The sequence below is a fragment of the Callithrix jacchus genome, chromosome 8, assembly GCF_049354715.1.
Source record: "Callithrix jacchus isolate 240 chromosome 8, calJac240_pri, whole genome shotgun sequence".
In the NCBI taxonomy this organism is placed as follows: domain Eukaryota; kingdom Metazoa; phylum Chordata; class Mammalia; order Primates; family Cebidae; genus Callithrix; species Callithrix jacchus.
In genome coordinates, this window is record NC_133509.1 from 127899037 (window position 1) to 127918586 (window position 19550).

General features: G+C 53.4%; 1 protein-coding gene across 4 annotated transcripts in view; it reads right to left on the reverse strand.

Moving 5' to 3' along the window:
- Positions 1-19550, reverse strand: part of ITPK1 (inositol-tetrakisphosphate 1-kinase) — a 180696-nt gene that overhangs the window by 135043 nt on the left and 26103 nt on the right. For all 4 annotated transcript variants that reach the window (XM_078335641.1, XM_002754215.7, XM_017977309.4 and 1 more), the window contains exon 3: positions 3180-3204. In XM_078335641.1, coding sequence (XP_078191767.1) covers positions 3180-3204 — 25 coding nt within the window. The remainder of the gene's footprint in view (positions 1-3179; positions 3205-19550) is intronic.

Genomic DNA, 19550 nt, shown 5'->3' on the forward strand with positions numbered 1-19550 from the left:
TGGACATGCTGGCACGCGCCTGTAGTCCCAGCTACTTGGGAGGCTGAAGCAGAAGAATTGCCTGAACCCAGGAGGCAGAGGTTGCGGTGAGCCGAGACCGCACCATTGCACTCCAGCCTGGGTAACAAGAGCGAAACTCTGTCTCAAAAAAAAAAATAAAAAGAGAACAGGAAATGCCCCTCAGGGATCAGCCATAGGCAACACAGGAAGATGTCTGGCAGCAAGGGGACATACATCCTCTTCAGTCACCAGCACCTGAACCCAGAGGCTGGCAAACAACCCCAGCTCCTAGGACCCAGCAACCTGGAGATCTGGTGCACAGAAAGAAGCCCAGCTGATTTTGAAGAACCAGCCAAGTGGCTTGGCTTCCCATTTTTGCAGAGTCTTTCTCAACATCTTAAAATCTAAAAGTTCTCCAAACACAGGGATGTTGGGAGGAGGTGAACAGAGAGGTATCGTGGTAGGCTTTATTTTTAGATAGTGGAGTGGAAAATGTCCAGTTTGGCTTCCCTCTGGTCCCCAGCCACCACTTCCTCCCCCAGGTCGCCACTGAAATGAACAGCATACATGTCTAGAAAGATTGCGCAATGCTGCTTCTGCCCTGGACGTTCTGACACAATGGCTCCAGTCTCCTGTTCCTCCCACAGACCGAGCGAATTGAAGATTTCAGTCTCAATCTTCCCAGAAAGCCATATAAATGGAACTCACCAACCCCTGCCCATCTCTCATCCTCTCCTTGAGCAGTGAGGGTAACACCCACTATGTGACAGTTTGAGGTTGCGTGTGAACAGGACCAGGCATGGGGGAAGGCTGTCTTGCCCTCTCGGGCAGTTTATTTGCTGGGGTGCGCCTGAACTCACTTCCTCTGAAAATGGCTCCCACAGCAGTTCCCCTATGGACCCCTCCAAGTGGCTCAGGGAACCACAGGGCAGCCTGGGGCCTTCCTGAGCACCGTGAGCCACAGCTGTCAGTCTCAGGCTTAATGTGGGTAAAGCAGCATCTGTAAAGGATCTGTGGATTTCCAAGTGAACCATCATAGAGGACTAAGGGGAAATAGAAGCCACAGCACCCTAGAGCAGCAACGGTTAGAGACCATCTAACCCCATGATGAAATGTACACCACATCTCCTCTTTCCGTGCCTGCACCCCCAGCAGGCACTATAGATCAACCCCTGTTCCCACCCATTCAGATTTAGTATCCTCCAGGTGGCCAAAACCAATCAATCAGAAATGGTCCCTGAACATACACCCCTAAGGCGTTCCTGAATTCCAATGTCTCCCACTTGATGATGGAGAAATTAAAGTCCACAGAAAAATGTAGTGCAGGTTGAGTGTGGTGGCTCACGCCTGTAATCCCAGCACTTTGGGAGGCTGAGGTAGGTGGATCACCTGAGGTCAGGAGTTCAAGATCAGCCTGAGCAACATGGTAAAACTTGTCACGATAAAAAATGCAAAAACTAGCTGGATGTGGTGGCACACACCTGTAATCCCAGCTATTCAGGAGGCATGAGAATCGCTTGAATCCAGGAGGCGGAGGTTGCAGTGAACTGAGATAGCGCCACTGAACTCCAGCCTCCACTCCAGAGCAAGACTCCATCTCAAAAAATAAGAAAAGAAAAAAGAAAAATCCAATGCAGATCATGCAATTTTGCAGAGTCAAGAAGAGCCTGTATGAAAATCTAGAGCTGCTGAGAGGCTTCCAGAAACTACCTCCTTACCCCGAAACAAACCTCTGCCTTCCAGTGACAAGTTCAACCCACAAACGACCAGGAGGAAGGCCACCAGTACCCTGTACCAGCCCCACCCATCAGCCAGCCCCAGTCTGGTCCCAGGAGCAGGGGAAACCTGGGGCCTGCGATGCTGAACCTGCAGGAATGGGGATGCCGCTCTCCTATGGCCGCTGAGGGAAGGCCTGGAGCTGAAGTCAACAAGGGTGGGCTGGAATAGCTCCCCAGTGGGCTTTTTGGAAGCCCCTTAGATATTCTACCAGGGGCCAGCACCTCCTCTGCCCTGATCTAGTCGCCAGCTTGAGTTCTCCTCTCTGCAGCTATAGGCAGATGAGGTCTGTAGGACAAGATGGGATGCCAGCCCAGCTGCACAGACCACAGAGTCACCCTCAATGGGGACAGCAAAGGCATCAGAAACCATGGCCAGGTCACCATCAGGTTTGCCAAGTACTCATGAGGCACCAGGTACAACATTTAGTGCAAATAACACAGCCTGCCCCTCACATAGAGTCTCAGAGTATTCTGATGTTTCCTTCCTCCCCCTCCATCCATCCTTCCCTCTTCCCTCCATCCATCCTTCCTCACCCTCCATCCATCCTTCCTTCTTTTTCCACCCATCCTTGTTTCTCTAGTTAATGAGCACCTGAAACAAATCCACCCAGGGGAGGCTACACAAAGCCCAAAACAACCGGACATGTAGCTGGGTGCCCCCTGCCCCCTCACCCTTCCCCACTGCCATGCGCACCTCCCTCAGGACTCCCAATCCAACCCTTGACCCCAGCCAGCGCCTCCACTGACAAAGCCACAGAAACCCTCCAAACCCAAGAAGCCCAATTGGAGTCTGCCCAGCCCAGGGCAGAAACCACATCAAATCCACAGGGGAGCTAAAAACAAGCTGCATGTGAGGAAGAGAGAGAGCTGCACCCAACACTGGAGGAGAGGAGAGGAAAAGAGGAGAAGAGGAGAGAAGGGGAGGAGGAGAGGAGGGGAAGGGGGAGGGGAAAAAAGGAGGATAAAAGAAGGGGAGGAAGGGAGCAGGGGAGGAGGGGAGGAGGGGAAGGGGAGGGGAAAAGGGGACAGTAAGAGGAGGGGAGGAGGGGAGAGAATGAGAGGAGGAAAGGAGAGGAGAGGAGGAGGGGAGGAGAAAAGGGGGGAGGAGAAGGGGGAGGGGAAGAGGGGAAGGGGGAGGAGGCAGCCAGCTACAGGTGGGAGGAGGTGAGGGGGGAGGGGAGGAGGGGGGGAGGAGGCACCCAGCTACAGGTGGGAGGAGGGGAGTGGGGAGGGGAGGAGGGGGGAGGAGGCACCCAGCTACAGGTGGGAGGAGGGGAGTGGGGAGGAGGGAGGGAGAGGGGGGAGAAGAACATGGAGAGAGGAGAAGATGGGGAGAGGAGGAGAGGTGGGTGCTAAGGGCCCCACTACCCGAAGAACCATGAGGATGCAGATTGTACTCACCTGCACAACTTCTATCCCTCGCTTCCTGTGGAACAAAACAAAGAAAACAAGTGTTACTGCAGCAGGCTAGACACATCCTTCCTGGAGGTTCCCAACAGCTGGCTGAGGGCAGGACCGTGTGGGGTTTCAGGAGGGAGCCAGCAGCTGCACCTTTCCTGCCACTGTGCCAGAATGGCCATGCCTTCCACTCCCAGCCACTCCTCAAACCACCTTCCCACTGAGAGGGCCAGCTCTGCCGAGGGACTTGCTGGAGTCCTCTGGAGGTAACATGCCCGCTACCCTCCCTCCACTCCTGGGCCCAGCCTCTGTCAGCCAAGCTCCAGCCTGGGTCATCCCAAGACTCCTGCCACCAAATTCATCACTGTCCCCACACACCTGCGGTCCCTGCTGAGCTCAGCACCCACAGCTCCCTATGTCTTCCCCATCAGGTCTCACCCCTAGACCTTCCACGGCCAGCCACATCCCAACCCATCCACTGCCTCACATGGGAGGCCCACGCAGTCCCGCCCACTGCCTTCTCAATGTCCCACCAATGCCTGCTCCGGCCTCGCCAATGGCCCCCAAGCTGCACTCATGTCCTCCACAACCTCCCTACACACACGCAGTCCCACCAGCCATCCAGGCACGTACCCTGACTCTTGCCACTCAATTTTAGGAGCTTTGTGGCCTGGAATGCACAAAGATTTTCTGCTGACTTCTACCCTTCTCTTCCCCACCCCACATTTCTACTTTTTTTTTTCTGAGGTGGGATTCTTGCTCTGTTGTCCAGCTGGAACGGGCTCACTGCAACCCCCGCCACCTCCCAGGTTCAAGCAATCCTTCCACCTCAGCCTCCCAAGTAGCTGAGACTATAGGCACCTGCCACCAGGCCTGGCTAATTTTTGTATTTTTAGTAGAGATGGGGTTTCACCATGTTGAACAGGCTGGCCTCGAACTCCTGACCTTGTGATTTGCCCACCTCGACCTCCCAAAGTGCTGGGATTACAGGTGTGAGCCACCATGCCCGGCCTCCCCCACACCACATTTCTTACTGTGAGCCCAGGAAGTGCCCACCGGTGCAGCTCCGGCACATAGGACTCTCTCCTCCTGGCCCTGGTGCCCACCTCCCACCCCAGCCTTGAGGATTGGCTCAGCACAGCCTCTCCAGGATGCCTCCCCGCCTGGAAGAACTCAAGGCTACCACTGTCTCAGCCCTTTGCTCTGGAGTACTGATTGCTATCAGCCAGGAACGAGTGCTGCCGTAGGGCCACCCAGACCTGCAGGGACTGAGGCGCCCAAGATGGCATGCCGTGTGCATTGTGCTGGGAAGAAAGACCTCCAACAGATGCTCAGAGATGGCTGCTGCCAGGCAAGGTCAGGAATCTGTGGTTTACTCACCCAAGCTCCTTGGAGAAGGGACTATGCCAAACTTTAAAGCTATGTGTGCCCATGCCCAGCTATGATGCCCACCTGGCACACAGATGCTCCTTAATGGTTGCTGGCAGATGAAGGCGTAAATGGTAACAATTTAGTTCAGCTCCTGGGCCCAGCACTCAGAGGGTACAACAAATGCAACCTCCACAGTCTGGGCCCTTGAGAGGCTCAAAGTCTTAGGAAGTAAACGAGCACAAGCCCCAAAAGAACCTTTGGACACCCCTGCTGCCTTGCATCATGGCACAGCTGAGGCACTGCCCACTAATTCGTACATCTGTTTGTCAGCTCATTCAGCAAGGGCTTCCTTAGCACCTTCTGATAGCAAGACACTGAGCAGAATCTCACAGAGGAGCACTCTATGAGTCAGGAAGACAGAGGCCAAGGAGAGCTGACCACATCCCACTGTGGGAAGCACCCAGCCCACCTTCCCTTGTACCCCCAACACCTCAACCAAAACCTGGACCCAAGGAATCCAGTTTGAGAATCACCCTAGTTGATGCATTCAGGCACCCTCAGTGTCTCTTAGCTGCTCTGCAGTTCCTGTAGGAATGGTGGCCAATATCCATCTGCTTCCATGATTTCAAGAGACACAGCACAGCACGGTGACAGATAGCATCATGAGGAACCTGTGCTATACCCAACCATCTGCTCACAACATGTACCGTTTCTGAGCACCTGTGGACACCTCAGCCCCTGCCTCATTCCCAATCATCCTAGCCTTCCTGGAGGCTTGAGGAAGCTGAAGGAAGCATCACTGACAGGAACCTGCCCCAGGACACACAGCAGAGGACCTTGGGGAGCCAGCCCCAACTCCAGCAACCCTGCTCCAGAAGGGAAAACTCAAACCCCAAATCACCGAGAGTGTGAAGCGGACAATGGGAAAGGCCGGGGACAGAGGAGCGCCAGTGACCCACACCGGTTGGAGCAGACTTCCACTGGGCTTTGGGCCAGGGCCTCGGTTTCCCTATGAGTCAACTCTGCTGACATCCAGGTTATCCCAGCATGTGACTCTCGTCTCTTTACTGCAGTCAATTCCAATCAGTCCACATTTTACATCATCCCAGTCAGCTCTCCCTCCCTTAGTCCTAAAAAAACAGTCTCTCACTCTGAAAACAGATGGAACACACAAAATAGGAAAGCAACAAAAAAGTAATCTAGAGAAAAGATCTTAAGTGGGGTTGAGCTCCCGGGAGCCACTGCAGTTCCTCTGTAGATCAGAGCTCCAAAAAATGGATAAATTGCAACACTGGCAGAAAAGAGTGGGCCATGCACGGACACTACATACCCCTTGAAGCTCACCACTCACTTCTGCAGCCTATGAGGGTGGGACGGGTGGTTACCCCATTACCCACAGAGCAAGCTCAGGCCTGGGACAGCTGGCCTGGAGCAGGGCTCTCCCCACACCCAGGCGTTCACCACCAGATGCACCATAGTGGGCGGGGGTGGCACCAAGCAGGGCAAGCCTAGTCTCCAGCCTCCAGGGCCTCAGTGCAATGGAAGGACCAGGAGGCGGCAGGCAGAAAACCACATCCCCTCTGGTGGGAATCCCACACACAGCACCATAGCCTCTCGGGAAAATAAAACAACCTGTCAGGGCTCATTTCTCATCGGGAACTCCTGGAGAACAAAGGTACTAACAGCCTTGATGCCCTAAGAAGCACGTTCCTGAAGTCCTGCCATAACCAGAAAGTTCAGAAATTGAATGATGAAACCAAAGGGGAAGAGGGAGAAGGGAGGTACATGGGGGACAGTGGGAGAGAAGGGGAACCAGAGCACTGGTTGTCAAGACTGTTCCTCCTGAAAACCCTGACTCCATGATCCCACCTCAGCACCCCACAGACAGGCTCAAGTGTGTAATATGCTTCCGGCTCTGCACTGTTAAATCACCAAACTGTATGTGACGGCAGCAAACTAAACTCCAAGAGGGGACCTTAACAAACCACACAGCCAAAGGAATAGTACACAGCAGTAAAAAGAACGCAGAAGGCCAGGCAAGGTGGCTCATGCCTATAATCCCAGCACTTTGAGGTCAAGGTGGGCAGATCACCTGAGGTCAGGAGTTTCAGGCCAGCCTGACCAACAGGGAGAAACCCTGTGTCTTCTAAAAATACAAAATTAGCCAGGTGTGGTGGGTGCCTTTAATCCCCTACTTGGGAGGCTGAGACAGGAGAATCACTTGAACCTCGGCAGTGGAGGTTGCGGTGAGCCAAGATCGTGTCAAGAGCAAAACTCCATCACAAAAAAAAAAAAAGAACCCCAGAAGCCCTCCATGTACCCACAAGGAATTCTCTGCAAGACATTGCTGTGTGAAAAATCTCAGGTGCAAATCATGTGTGCTGTATATAATTATGTGTTGAGAACAACATCCGGGACAAGCATGTGTACCTGAAGCTGCTACAGGGAAACCATAATGGCAGGGCCCCTGGTCAAGGGCAAGGGCAGCTGGGATGGCAGAGGGACTTCCTTTTTACTGTGTCCCCTCATACATCACTTCAATTTTGTGCCATGTGCCTATAACATGTTATCAAAAACTAGAAAATATATTCTTTAAATTGTTTCTTAAATAGATGCTTGATTAAAGCACGAGGCAATCAATGAATGACGCAAGACAGGAGAGCTCAGGGTATATCGTGAAAAGCCTCCAAGTGTTGCCCAAAGAGGAGCTGAAATGTTGGCTGCTGAGGGGACCACCAGGCTGCAGCACTCGCTGCGGATTCTAAGGCCATGGAAACGTTCAGGTACCTGGAAAACAGACTGAGGAGCATGTGCTGCAGTGTTAACTGTGGCCTGGGGCTGGGTGATGCCAACAAAGTGCTGTGGTTTTTTTCCTTCATACTTCCCAGTTTTGTTTTGTTTTTTTCTGAGACGGAGTTTCACTCTTGTTACCAGGCTGGAGTGCAATGGCGCGATATCGGCTCACTGCAACCTCCGCCTCCTGGGTTCAGTAATCCCAATTCTCCTGCCTCAGCCTCCTGAGTAGCTGGGATTACAGGCACGCGCCACCATGCCCAGCTGATTTTTTGTATTTTTAGTAGAGACAAGGTTTCACCATGTTGACCAGGGTGATCTCGATCTCTTGACCTCGTGATCCACCCGCCTAGGCCTCCCAAAGTGCTGGGATTACAGGCTTGAGCCACCGCGCCTGGCCACTTCCCTGTTTTTTTTTAAGATTTTCTACATGAACATATATGCTACTCTGAAAACTACAGGGAAAGTAACAATAAAACTTACAATTTTTAAGTTTTCTTAAAAACCTGCAGCCGTGGCCTGATGCAGTGGCTCACGCCTATAATCTCAGCATTTTGGGAGGCTGAGGTGGGCAGATCACGAGGTCAGGATATCAAGACCATCCTGGCTAACACGGTGAAACCCTGTCTCTACTAAAAATACAAAAAAAAAAAAAAAAAATTAGCCAGGTTTGGTGGCATGCACCTGTAGTCCCAGCTATTCAGGAGGATGAGGCAGGAGAATCACTTGAACCCAGGAGGCGGAGGTTGCAGTGAGCCATGCCACTGCACTCCAGCCTGGATGACAAAGTAAGACTCCACCTCAAAAGAAAAGAAAAAAAAAACAGGCTGCCAGGCATGGTGGCTCACACCTATAATCCCAGCACTTTGGGAAGCCAAGGAGGGCAAATCGCTTGAGACTAGGAGTTCAAGACTAGCCTCCTTCAAGGAGAAGGCAGCATGGTGAAACCCCATCTCTACAAGAAAACAAGAATACAAAAATTAGCCAGGCATGATGGCAGGTGCCAGTAATCCCAGCTACTCAGGAGGCTGATGCAGGAGAATTGCTTGAACCCAGGAGGCGGAGGTTGCAGTGAGCTGAGATCGCGCCATTGCACTTCAGCCTGGGCAACAGAGCAAGATTCCATCTCAAAAAAAAAAAAACCTTCACGCTGGGCGCGGTGGCTCAAGCCTGTAATCCCAGCACTTTGGGAGGCCAAGGCAGGTGGATCACGAGGTCAAGAAATCGAGACCATCCTGGTCAACATGGTGAAACCCCGTCTCTACTAAAAATACAAACAATTAGCTGGGCATGGTGGCGCATGCCCGTAATCCCAGCTACTCGGGAGGCTAAGGCAGGAGAATTGCCTGAACCCAGGAGGCGGAGGTTGCGGTGAGCCAAGATCACGCCATTGCACTCCAGCCTGGGTAACAAGAGCGAAACTCCAACTCAAAAAAAAAAACCTTCACCTGGGAATAATTTTATAGGCACTAAATAGTCATTTTATTGATAAATATTACATTACTATGTAAATACAATATATTAATATTAATAAAATAGCTAAGTATAAATAAACATGCTTTTCTAAAAGCTGGATTATTAATGAAGAGAGGATCCACTTTGCACAAAGAAGCCTCTCCCCAGAAGTCCAAGGAGCACAAACCTTTGAGGAAGTTAAAATACTCACAAAATGATTTGGTCCTTTCAGGGGATGGGGCTGGCAATCAGAAAAGGCTTCAAGGAGGAGGCAGCACTTACCAATCAGCCAAGCAACTGGAGGGGACTACATACAGCTGCTGGGAAGAGTATTTAAAGAGGAGTAAGGTGAGTCCTGTGCCCTCTCCAAAGGGTATCTGGGGCTCTGGAAACATAAGGCCCTCTGAGGGGGTAGGGGCTGGGCCACAGGACAGAAGATAAAAGTGGGGCACCCCTCAGAGGCCCAGGAGTCATCGTGTGGCCCAGCTTTTAGTCGTGGGCCAGTGGGTCCCAAAAACCAGGGCAGATAACCTGAGAACCACCAAGGGGGCATATCAAAAATCTCATTTGAGGCCCACCCTGAGGCCTCTAATCCAGGAGGTCAGAGGGCAGGGCCAGAAAAGGATTCAGGGTTCATCGCACTCTCAGGTGCTGCTAGGAGCGGCCAGGTATGGGGACAGCTGATTGTCCACAGGAGCGACTCCATGTGCTTCTCTGTGACCAGTGAAAGCAGGATCTGATTTGTCAGGGGAGGACACCGCAAGTGTCGGGGGCAGACCTTGCAGGTCTTGGGAACAGGAGTAAAGGAAACCTAAGAACTAGAAACAGCTGTGATGCTCACAGTCCAGAAAGAGCAGGCCGAGGGCCTGCGCCAGGCCCAGGAGAGGAGAGAACATCGCAAGAAGGCAGTAGCAGTACACTTTTCAAACATGGTGGTGCCAGGAAGTGGTCAGAAGCCCAGGACTGAGCTTCGCAGCGCTTAGATGAACACAATTCAGAGGGCAGGTGGAAGTGTAAGAGGTGGGTGAGCCCCTGAGAGCAGAACATGGAACCAGACCCCACTGTGCCTTGTGCCTCCGCTTTCTTATCTGTCAAATGGGAGAATCCTAGAACACGGGCTTTCAGGGAAGCAGAGTCCAGGCCTGGCACAGCACCTGGCTTACGCCAGGGATGGGGGGAATCTTGTGACCTGTGCTCTGCCCTGCTGCCCTGCGCTCTGTCCTGCTGCCCTGCCTTCCTGCCCTTCCAGAACCGCATCTCCTCCAACCCACCTGACAGGGGGTGGCATGCCCACTCCAGGGGTGGGCACATGACCTCACTTAGTGGCAAGAGCAGGGGTGGGCCCCAAGCAAGGCTGGTCCCGGTCCTTTACCAGACAGGTCCTGGGGGACTGTCTGCAGTACAAATGGCACTGCCTGGAAACACTGGGGGACACCATTGCTTCCATGTGGCGAGAATCCAGATGAACCCAAGGCCAACCAGGAGAAAGGGCCAAGAGGGCTCCAGGAGGGCAGGTTCGCTGGCCAGACCTGGCCCTGGTGAAGCTCGCCCTTTCTGGACCTTCAGCTGCAGATTTCTGCTCCAGCAGGCTGAAGCTTTCTGTCACTAGCGGCTGAGCAGCAGGGGCCCTATGAGTGACAGTGGTTATCACTTCTGAAGATAACAAAAATTCCTCTGGATAACCCAGCACTGAGGGAGAGGGGATGATAAGGGAGAGCAATAAAGAAGATGGGAGCAGAAGTAGAAAAGAGCGATGTGCCGTTTAGACACGTCCACGGCATCCACGCCACCACCAGGCCACTGCAGCACAGCACCGGGCGCGAACACAAGACACTCTGGGATAACAGACCGCATCCAGCAGCAGGCCTGCCACAGAGCAGAGCAGGGCACAAAAGCTCAGGGACCATGACCAGCAGCAGGCGTGGGACGTGCTGCTGAGCCGCCCAGGGTCTCAGCTTTCACATCTGTAAATGGTATGACCTTTCTGGCCCAAGAGGCCCTCCCAGGGAAGGTGTGAGGACCTGAGGGCTGCAACAAGTGAAGCACATGAAACAGTGAAGCAGCAAGGGAGGAGGGTTACACTGAGAACCACTGGGGAAGGGAGAAGCCAGGCACATCCTCGTCCAAGCAACGTGGGGCACAGTTCAGTAACTGCTGATTTCAGGCACCCCAAGTAACAAGCCCTTTTGGCACCTCCAGGCACCAGGTGCTGGGGGAAAAGCCCCACGTTATGGCCCCCCTTTCTCTGCCTGCCGAAGGCAGGGCCCACACTGTACACCCCAGGAGCCCAGGATGTCTCCCCTGGACTTGGGGCTCCTGAACAGATGACTGGGCCCCTGTCACCCACGTGTGCTGATGGCCTTCCTCAAATGCCATCTCCACATCACCACCTCCTGATCCCCAGGTCAGCTCCTCTGAGGAAGCCTGCCTTGGCTCCCACCCTCCTCAGGCCCCACCGCCCCAAGCTGCCCACACCCAGCACTGGGCAGAGAGGGAGGCTACCATGCTCCATGGCGCTGACCCTACCAGGCTAATGATCGGTGGTGGACATCAATGGTGGCCCCAAAGCTGGCAATTTTCCTCCTGGACACTCAGTGCCACTGTGTTGTCCTTGCCTCCAGTTAGGGGCATGGCCACATGACTTGCTTTGGACAATGAGACATGAACAGAAGTGACCATGTCCCCTCCTGAAAGAAGCATTCTGCTGCCAGCACCCAGGCCTCCCCGACCTCAGCAACATGGAAGCAAGTGAGGCTGCCACCCGTCAGCAAGAGCCAGCCAGACCCACCACCTGGAAACAATGCTGGCTGAGTGGCGACCAAGCCAGGCTGGGAACCAGAAAGAAACAACTGATGAAGAGGACCTTCAGCCTGCACTGGTTCCCAACTGTGGGCAACTGTGTGTCCCCCACAAGGAGATTTAGCAACTCCTGAAGACCTTTCTGATTGCCACACTGGGGAAAGTGCTACTAGTATCCAGTGAGTAAAAGGCCCCTGCAATGCATAGGACAGACCGTAAAACAAAGAATTATCCAGCCCAGAATGTTCACAGCACTGAACCCTTGAAGTGGGATACACACTGAGCCACTGCAGGGAGGATAACAGCCCCTGAGTGTCTCTGGATCCAGAGTGCATGCTGAATGGAGAAAATAAGCCTGTTTTCTCCCACCTCTCCCAGCTGTTTGTCACTGCAGCTTAACCTGGTCCATGCTGACTAACAAACACTCCTTCAGGGACACCTTGTGCCCTGTGTCTACAGCCTAAAATTCTTAGCATGATACCTGCCTTGAGGGCATTTGGAGGTGCAGCTCAGAAGGCATCTGGGGGAGGCAGCAGCAGTCCTTCCTCGAAAACCCTCCAAGGAGGGACCCCATTCTCCAAAGGCCAAGACTTGATCTAAGTCTGCCTTTGCACAAACTGATCCCCTGCCAGCCACCCTTCCTCAGCTGGCAAATTCCTGCCCACCCCCCAAGAGCAGCTCAAGCGCCCTCTTCATCAAGAGACAGGAATCATGGCTTTCACTGAAGCCTGCTCTGTGCTCAGCATCAGACCATGAGTCCGCAAGGCCAAAGACAGCTCACGGCTCTTTATTCCAGCATCCCTGTGCCCCTGCAGAACCTGGGCCTGGCAGCTCTCGAGTGCTGCCGGGTTCCTGGGCCAGGCTCCAGCTCCGTGTCACCCCTGCCTGCCTGCTCCAGCATCTTGGTTCGTTTGCTGACTGTTTGGCAATTTGGATCTTCCTCCTATTAACAGTGCCAGAAATTGAAATGGCCTGATATAAAGACAACATACGAACAGAATTTTAAAGCCAGTACAAACACTGGAATTCTCTGGACAGCTCTAGGAAGAACCAGATAAACTGGAAGCTGCCATGGGACTTTTTTATTGAAAGGGGCATCTCTCCCTTGACTGGGAAGTCAGCAACCACCTTACCTAAAGACCCTCCCCATGACTGGGTACCCCACCCGGGACAGGGAGGCAGGCCCCAAGGTCCGGGTGCCCCTTAGTGCGGACGCAGCAGCCTGAGTCAGTGCACTTCCTCAGACCCAGAACAACTTCCGGGGTGGGTGACTCACCTTTGGCACCTCCTGGAGAGGACATTAGATCTGCAGGGGCTGAAAGCAGCTCAGGGACTGAGGTGCCTTTGAGACTCCCCTCCTCAATCCAATTTTCAAGAAGGAGGACAGGAAATCACACAAGGCAGTGTTCCCCCACATCCAAGGTGTCACCACTTCAGATCAGAAATCATCCTGACTTCTGGCTGATCACAATGTTAAGTCTATTCCTTGCATGGCTCTTGACACCCCCACTTTTTAGTATGAAAATTCTCTGCTTGAAATTGTTTTTGAGGCCCGGCAGGGTGGCTCACACCTGTAATCCCAGTACTTTGGGAAGCCAAGGCAGGCAGATCACAAAGTCAGGAGTTCAAGTCCAGCCTGACCAATATAATGAAACCCTGCCTCTACTAGAAATACAAAAATTAGCCAGGCGTGGCAGCATGCACCTGTAGTCCCAGCTAACTGGGAGGCTGAGGCAGGAGAATCGCTTGAACCCAGGAGGTTGCAGTGAGTCAAGATTGTGCCTCTACACTCCAGCCTGGGCAACAGAGCAAGACTCTCTCAAAAAAAATTAAATTGTTTTTGAGTCTTTTCCTACCCCCTTGCAGGTGTGGTAATTTTTCTTTCCCCTAATTAGGAATGGGACCTAAATTGTGGGAAGCAGGGGAGTGGGCTGCTGGGAGAGGAGGTGGTGGGGTGGCTGGCAAGCTTGGTTATAGCAAATCCTCCCCTCCCCGCCACCCCCACTCCCCGCCCCTTAGTCAGCCAGCCTTAGGACTAATGATTCAGTATGTTCTCTACACAGCAGCTTCTTAATCCCAAGAATGCAAAGTCATTTAGTATCAGCCTAATAAGAGGTAGGCTACTGCAAGAAGGGAGGCAGAAATTCCCGTGACATTTCCCTCCCTTGGACTCACTGGGGGAGGGATAAGCCTGCTCAGGAAAGCCTGAATTGTTCTAGCACCTATCCTCAAGGTACCCCACACTCCGAAAATAGCAGCACAAGTGTGTGTGTCCCCAGCCTGTGTTCTGGGATGCTGACAATCTTTGAAAGGCTGTGTTCCAGAGGAGACTGAAAGACTTCACCCAAATTCTGCTGCTAACACTCCTTACCTGGCCTGAGGGCTGGGGGCAGCTCCCGGTCCCTGGATCCAAGGCCCCTAGGGCTGAGCTGTCTTTGCCTGGCTGCTGCACCTCCAACCACAGGCAGGGAGAGTTTCCTGGTCTGATTTTGGTCAAACATTTGCTGGGCTTCTCTATCATACCCTGGGCTGGCCTGGGAGCAGAGGGGGACCCCAAACCACAAACCCTGCCCCGAGATGCTAGCTGCCACAGGGGAGACTAGTAAATTACATGCCATGCCCTCTGGCGGGTGTGCCACAGGCCCTTAAGTAGGACCAACACCTGGGGGACAGCAGGAGGCACAGGAAAGTTTCAGGAGGGCTGCTGTGTGAGTCAGGCCCTGGAAGGGAGGGAGACATAGGCTACCTGGGCGCACTGGAGAAGGCCTGCTAAGCACCAAGAGAAGCAGGGGCAAAGGCCAGATCATGGGCACTGGGGTTTTCTGGGCCCCTCTGGCCACAAGCATGAGTCAGCCCTAACCCCATCTCAGAAAACTTCAACCACAAAGCACCTTACTCAAATATCTCCCCAGCCCCTCATATATTTTCAGGATGACAGGTCAAAGGAAAGTCCCAAGGTATCAGGGCACATAGGCTCTGGCCTTGACCTTGACCCTGACCCAGTTCCTCCCTTCTCAATCACAGATTCACCCCTAGGCCCTGGGAAGAGAAGGAGAGGGGAACACTGTATTCACTTCCCATTGCTGCTGTAACAAATCACAAGGGTAACAGCTAAAAACAACACAAACGTATCACTCTCTCAGGGTTCTAAGGTCAGAGGCAGCCCTCCTTTTGGAGGCTCCAGGGAGAAACCCATTCCTTCGCTTTCTCTAGTTCAACAGGCTGTCCACATTCCTTGGCTTGTGGCCACAGCACCCCAACCTCTGCTTCCACTGACACATTTCCTCTGACCCTCCTGCCTCCCTCTAGGACCCGTGTGATTACACTGGGCCCACCCAGGCAATGCAAGAACATATTCTATCTCAAGATCCCTCACTCATTCACATCTGTAAGCCAAGCACAGTGGCACATGCCTATAATCCCAGCTACTTGGGAGGCTAAGGCGAGAGAATCCCTTGAGGCCATGAGTTCGATGCTGCAGTGCACTATGATCACACACGTGAATAGCCACTGCTTTCCAGCCTGGGCAACATAGTGAGACCCCATCTCTAAAAAATAAAAATTAAAAACTCCCATCTGTAATCATGTGACACCTTTTTACCACGTTAGTCAGCACATTCACATGCTCTGAGAATTAGGATCTGGTGTCTTTGGTGGGGAGTGGCAGGGGCCTTACTTTGCCCACCACAACCCCAAGACTCCCACAGCTCTGCCATCCCAGGAATCTCAGACACCGCCTGAAAGCATTCACGTGTCAGTCAGGAACAGATGAGGCCTCATCAGGAGTTCATCAGGGACTTCAACAGTCAATGAGAAGTCGATGTGGAGGGGCACAGTGCCCACAGGATTCCCAAGTACAGCCCAACATGGCCACAGGGGTCCCTGATGCGAACGGCGGGGAAGAAGGTACTAGAAGAAGGGCAACTGGGTGCTGGAGACCAAAGGCCCCAGGCTGTAAACTGGGAACTGGGTGACAATTACTGACACCTGGGCTCATCCTGCGGTCCACCTCGGTGCCCAGGCAGCTGACCCTAAAACAGGCAGCGCTTCATCAGCTACCTGGGACCCTCCAGTTTCAGAGAGGATTCCAGGGGCCTGAGCATGACCCAAATAAATGAGAGGCTAACACCAGCAATCCCCAGCCTCCCTCATTCCGCCCCCCAAGGCCCAGGCAGAAATAGGGACAGATAAGGCAACGGCGGGGCAGGACCTGTGAGGACCAGGTACTTTGTCCCTCACACCAGATCTCAGCAGCCACTGAATGAACACAACGGCTGCATCCTTTCTTTTTTCTTTTTTCTTTTTTTTCTTAGACAGGGTCTCCCTCTGTCACACAGTCTGGAGTGCAATGGCATGATTTCGGCTCATTGTGACTTCAACCTCCTGGGTTCAAGCAATTCTCCCGCCTAGGCCTCCCAAGTAGCTTCGACTACAGATGTGCACAACCACACTCCACTAATTTTTGTGTTTTCAGTAAAGACGGGGTTTCGCCGTGTTGACCAGGCTGGTCTCCAACTCCTGACATCAAGTGATCCACCTGTCTCCCAAAGTGCTGGGATTATAGGCATGAGCCACCGTGCCAGGCCTCTTGTTTTAATTTTTGTTGAGACAGAGTCTCACTATGTTGCCCACTATGTTGCTGGTCTCAAACTCCTGGGCTCAAGCAATCCTCCCGCCTTGGCCTCCCAGAATGCTGTGATTACAGATGTGAGCCACTGTGTCTGGCCTGTCACCTCTTTTCAAGTGGGGAAATTCAGAGCAGTTCAGTATCCTGCCCAAAGATTCACAGCTGGTAAGAAGCAGAACCACAATCTACACCCATCCAAATACCAGTAATTCCCAGGCTCCCTCACTCCCCACCCAGGCCCACTCTCCCCACATCTGTCTGGGAAGCCTCTTCATCTCACAGCACTGTGTGACTTCCTGGGGAGAAAGGGGACCCCTGTGATGGTGGGAGGCCCACTGGGTCTATTGGGGATACAGCTTCTGGGATTTCTGGAAGAGGATTATTCTGGACAAAGCTGTCTCTCCTCCCAGGCACCTGCTGCCCCAATCCTCCCTCAGACCCTTGACCCCAGGAAGCCAGAAGGATGGGTGCCATTGCCCCAAGGGCCCCAAGACCTGAGGAGCAGCCCCTGAGCAGGCCTGCAGTGAAGGACCCATAAGGCCTTTCCTAAGGTCCAGACTCTGGCATGCCAGGACACTGTGGAATGGACACACCCTGAGTCACTCCAGCCAGGAAGCAAGAGAAGCTGGTACCCCGTTCCTCCCCTCTCCACAGGGTTGACATCCTTCTGTCCAATATCAAACCTTCCAGGCAAAGCAACGCTTCCTATGAAGCAGATTTCAGCTCAACCATAGGAAGAGGTTGCTAGCCTCCAAAGGAAGGCAGTCAAGAGGTGATGGGCACCCCACGATAAGAGGGATCTGAGCAGATGCCAGATGCCCAGGCAGGGAAGAAAGAACAATCTGTGGGGAAGGCAGCAGAGCTAATGTCTTAGGAGCCCCACCTCACCTCTAAAGAGTTCTACCAATGAGACAGAAATCAGCTGGGTCACAGGACTGCAGCTTATGAGAACAATAGGTCAGCTGGATCTCTGGAGGAGGTGAGAATGAGCCTGGGGCTTCAGAGGACCCCAGTGCCAAGAGTCAGGCACAGGAGCTCTGACTCCCACGTCACATCGAGCATGCATGAGCACATGGCCATGCAGGCCTTGACATGGGTAAGGGAGGACAGCACGCTGGCCCCCAAAGCAGGATGCTAGCAACCATCCGAGGAGCCTCAGAGATAGCTCCCAGCAGGCAGGCACACACCCCACCTCTGTCCTGCCGGCCTCCAGGCCTGTCAGGCTCAGGCTCTGCATCTGGGAGCCATGGCTACAGTCCCCAAACAGCTGGACTAATCCCTCAGAGCCCCACACTGGGGATCACAGCTGCCACCAAGCCAAAGCCAAGAGCTAGGACCTTGGGCATTAGAGAGGAATACCAAAAGGAGGATGTGGAATTCCAGAAGGGCAGAACCGAGGCCAGGACGGGCAGTGTCCCACTCCCTAAGATGTATAGCTCTGCAGTGCAGGCCACTGGTGGGCTCCCTGCCGTCCCTACACGCACACTCTGCACCTTCTGCATCTGAAACTAGGCTCATCCCCCACTAGCCCCTGCCCAGCCACACCCCCTGGGCCTCCACCACTTGGGCCTCTGCAGCAGGTGTCACTACCTCACCCATCAAGTCTTGCCCCAACTGTTCCTAGCACACCTGGCTTCCTGCCCTGCCCCACAGCATGGTTCCTTCACACTTCTGACCACCTGCCCATGCTGTCTGCCCCCCTGGAATGCCCCTACCCCTGCCTCCCATCCGAAACATGGGAAGCCTCTTCGTCGGACCATCCTCTCAGAGGGCAATCCAAGAGGGAGGATAATGAGGAACCAGGAAGCCGGCAGGGGGGTCAGACTGAGACCTGTACACAGTGTACCCTCCTGACCTGAATGCCTCCCGTGTGACGGACAATGCACAGAGCCCACTTTGTCCCAATCCCAAACGTCCAGCCCATATCCATGACTCTGTGTGCCCGCAACCATGCTGGAGAAACGCTACTTGTCAGGATGAGAACTCGAGATAGAGAGGAACGAGCCCCATTTGGTTGCGGGGGCAGGCATAGGGGCTTTTCTTTTATTTTTTTGGCCAGAGTTTTCTTGAACTAAATTCCTCCTGATAATGGCGTTCTCATAAAACTCCAGGGACTGGAGGAATGTCTTGGGCCCTAAGGGATAAGACTATTCCTGTGCCAGTTTGATTACCTGGGCTGAGAAATTCATTTTTTGGCTTAAACTCATCTGAACTGGATTTTCTGTCACTTGCATTCACAAGAGCCCCTGGCTGCTTCAATGTCCAAATCGAAACAGCACGTTCCACCATTTCCATCACCAACCTGCGCCTCCAATCTTGAAAACAGACCCATCCTGTAGCCAAGCTAGAGGCCCCCATCATCCTCCCCTGCTCTTCTTCCTCATCCCTTCCTCCACAATCACTATAGAAAGGAGTCCCTGGGGCTTGCAGGCAGCCAAGGGCCAGTGGCCCCTCTCCCAGGGAGACGGCTCACTGAGCTCTGGAAGGAAAGGCAGGAAGAGGAAAGCAGATGGCCTCTCAGCTGAAGAGGGAAAAAGAGAAACCCCAATAACACTGGCTGGCTGATTGCATATAATTATGATGAAAAAAGTTCTTTAAAATTAGCTCCCAAATACAGATATAATTTCAAGTGTCCCTTGCGGTGTGATTACAGCATCAGCCCAACAAATGTTTTACTGTCAGTACAGAATGCTCAGGCCCCTGCAGACAAAAATAATGAAGCCAACAACGGCGCCAGGGCCAGACAGCTCCCAAAGAAGCACTTCCAGCTGCCCAGGAAAGCACCAGGCCAGGAAGCCCAGACCAGAACCCCTCCTGCTCCCCTCCATAGCTGGCCTGGGGCCCCTCCCAAGAAGGCACCAGGCACATTATTCTTCATTCTTTTTAATCTTCAAGGCCTTTGATATTTGGATGCAAATTCCAAGAGCAGCCAGCCAATGTCAACCAACCGGCTTCACTTGCTGTTTGCTTCCTATGGCCGAGTGCTGGGCTCTACACCTCAGTTTTCCCATCTGGGAAATAGCATGGCTGGGTGTGTAACTCAGGACACCGCAGGAGGGTGGAATGAATGAGGCTGGCACATAGTGGCGTCCAGTCAGTGTCACCAGCTCCTCCCCGAGCTCCTCCTTGCCTCCCATTTAACCCCCTTCTTCAGCTCAGAAAGGCTGCAGGAGCCATTCAGCTAGTTGAAGAGCAAGGAAGCAAACTGGCTCTGCTAGGTCCAAATTCCATGTTCTTGTCACACTGGGTCCTTGCTGGGTTTGAGGGATAATGGAAGGTGCCACTCCTGGGCAGCACAGGCAGGCCAGGTGCATTCCGACCTCGGCTGC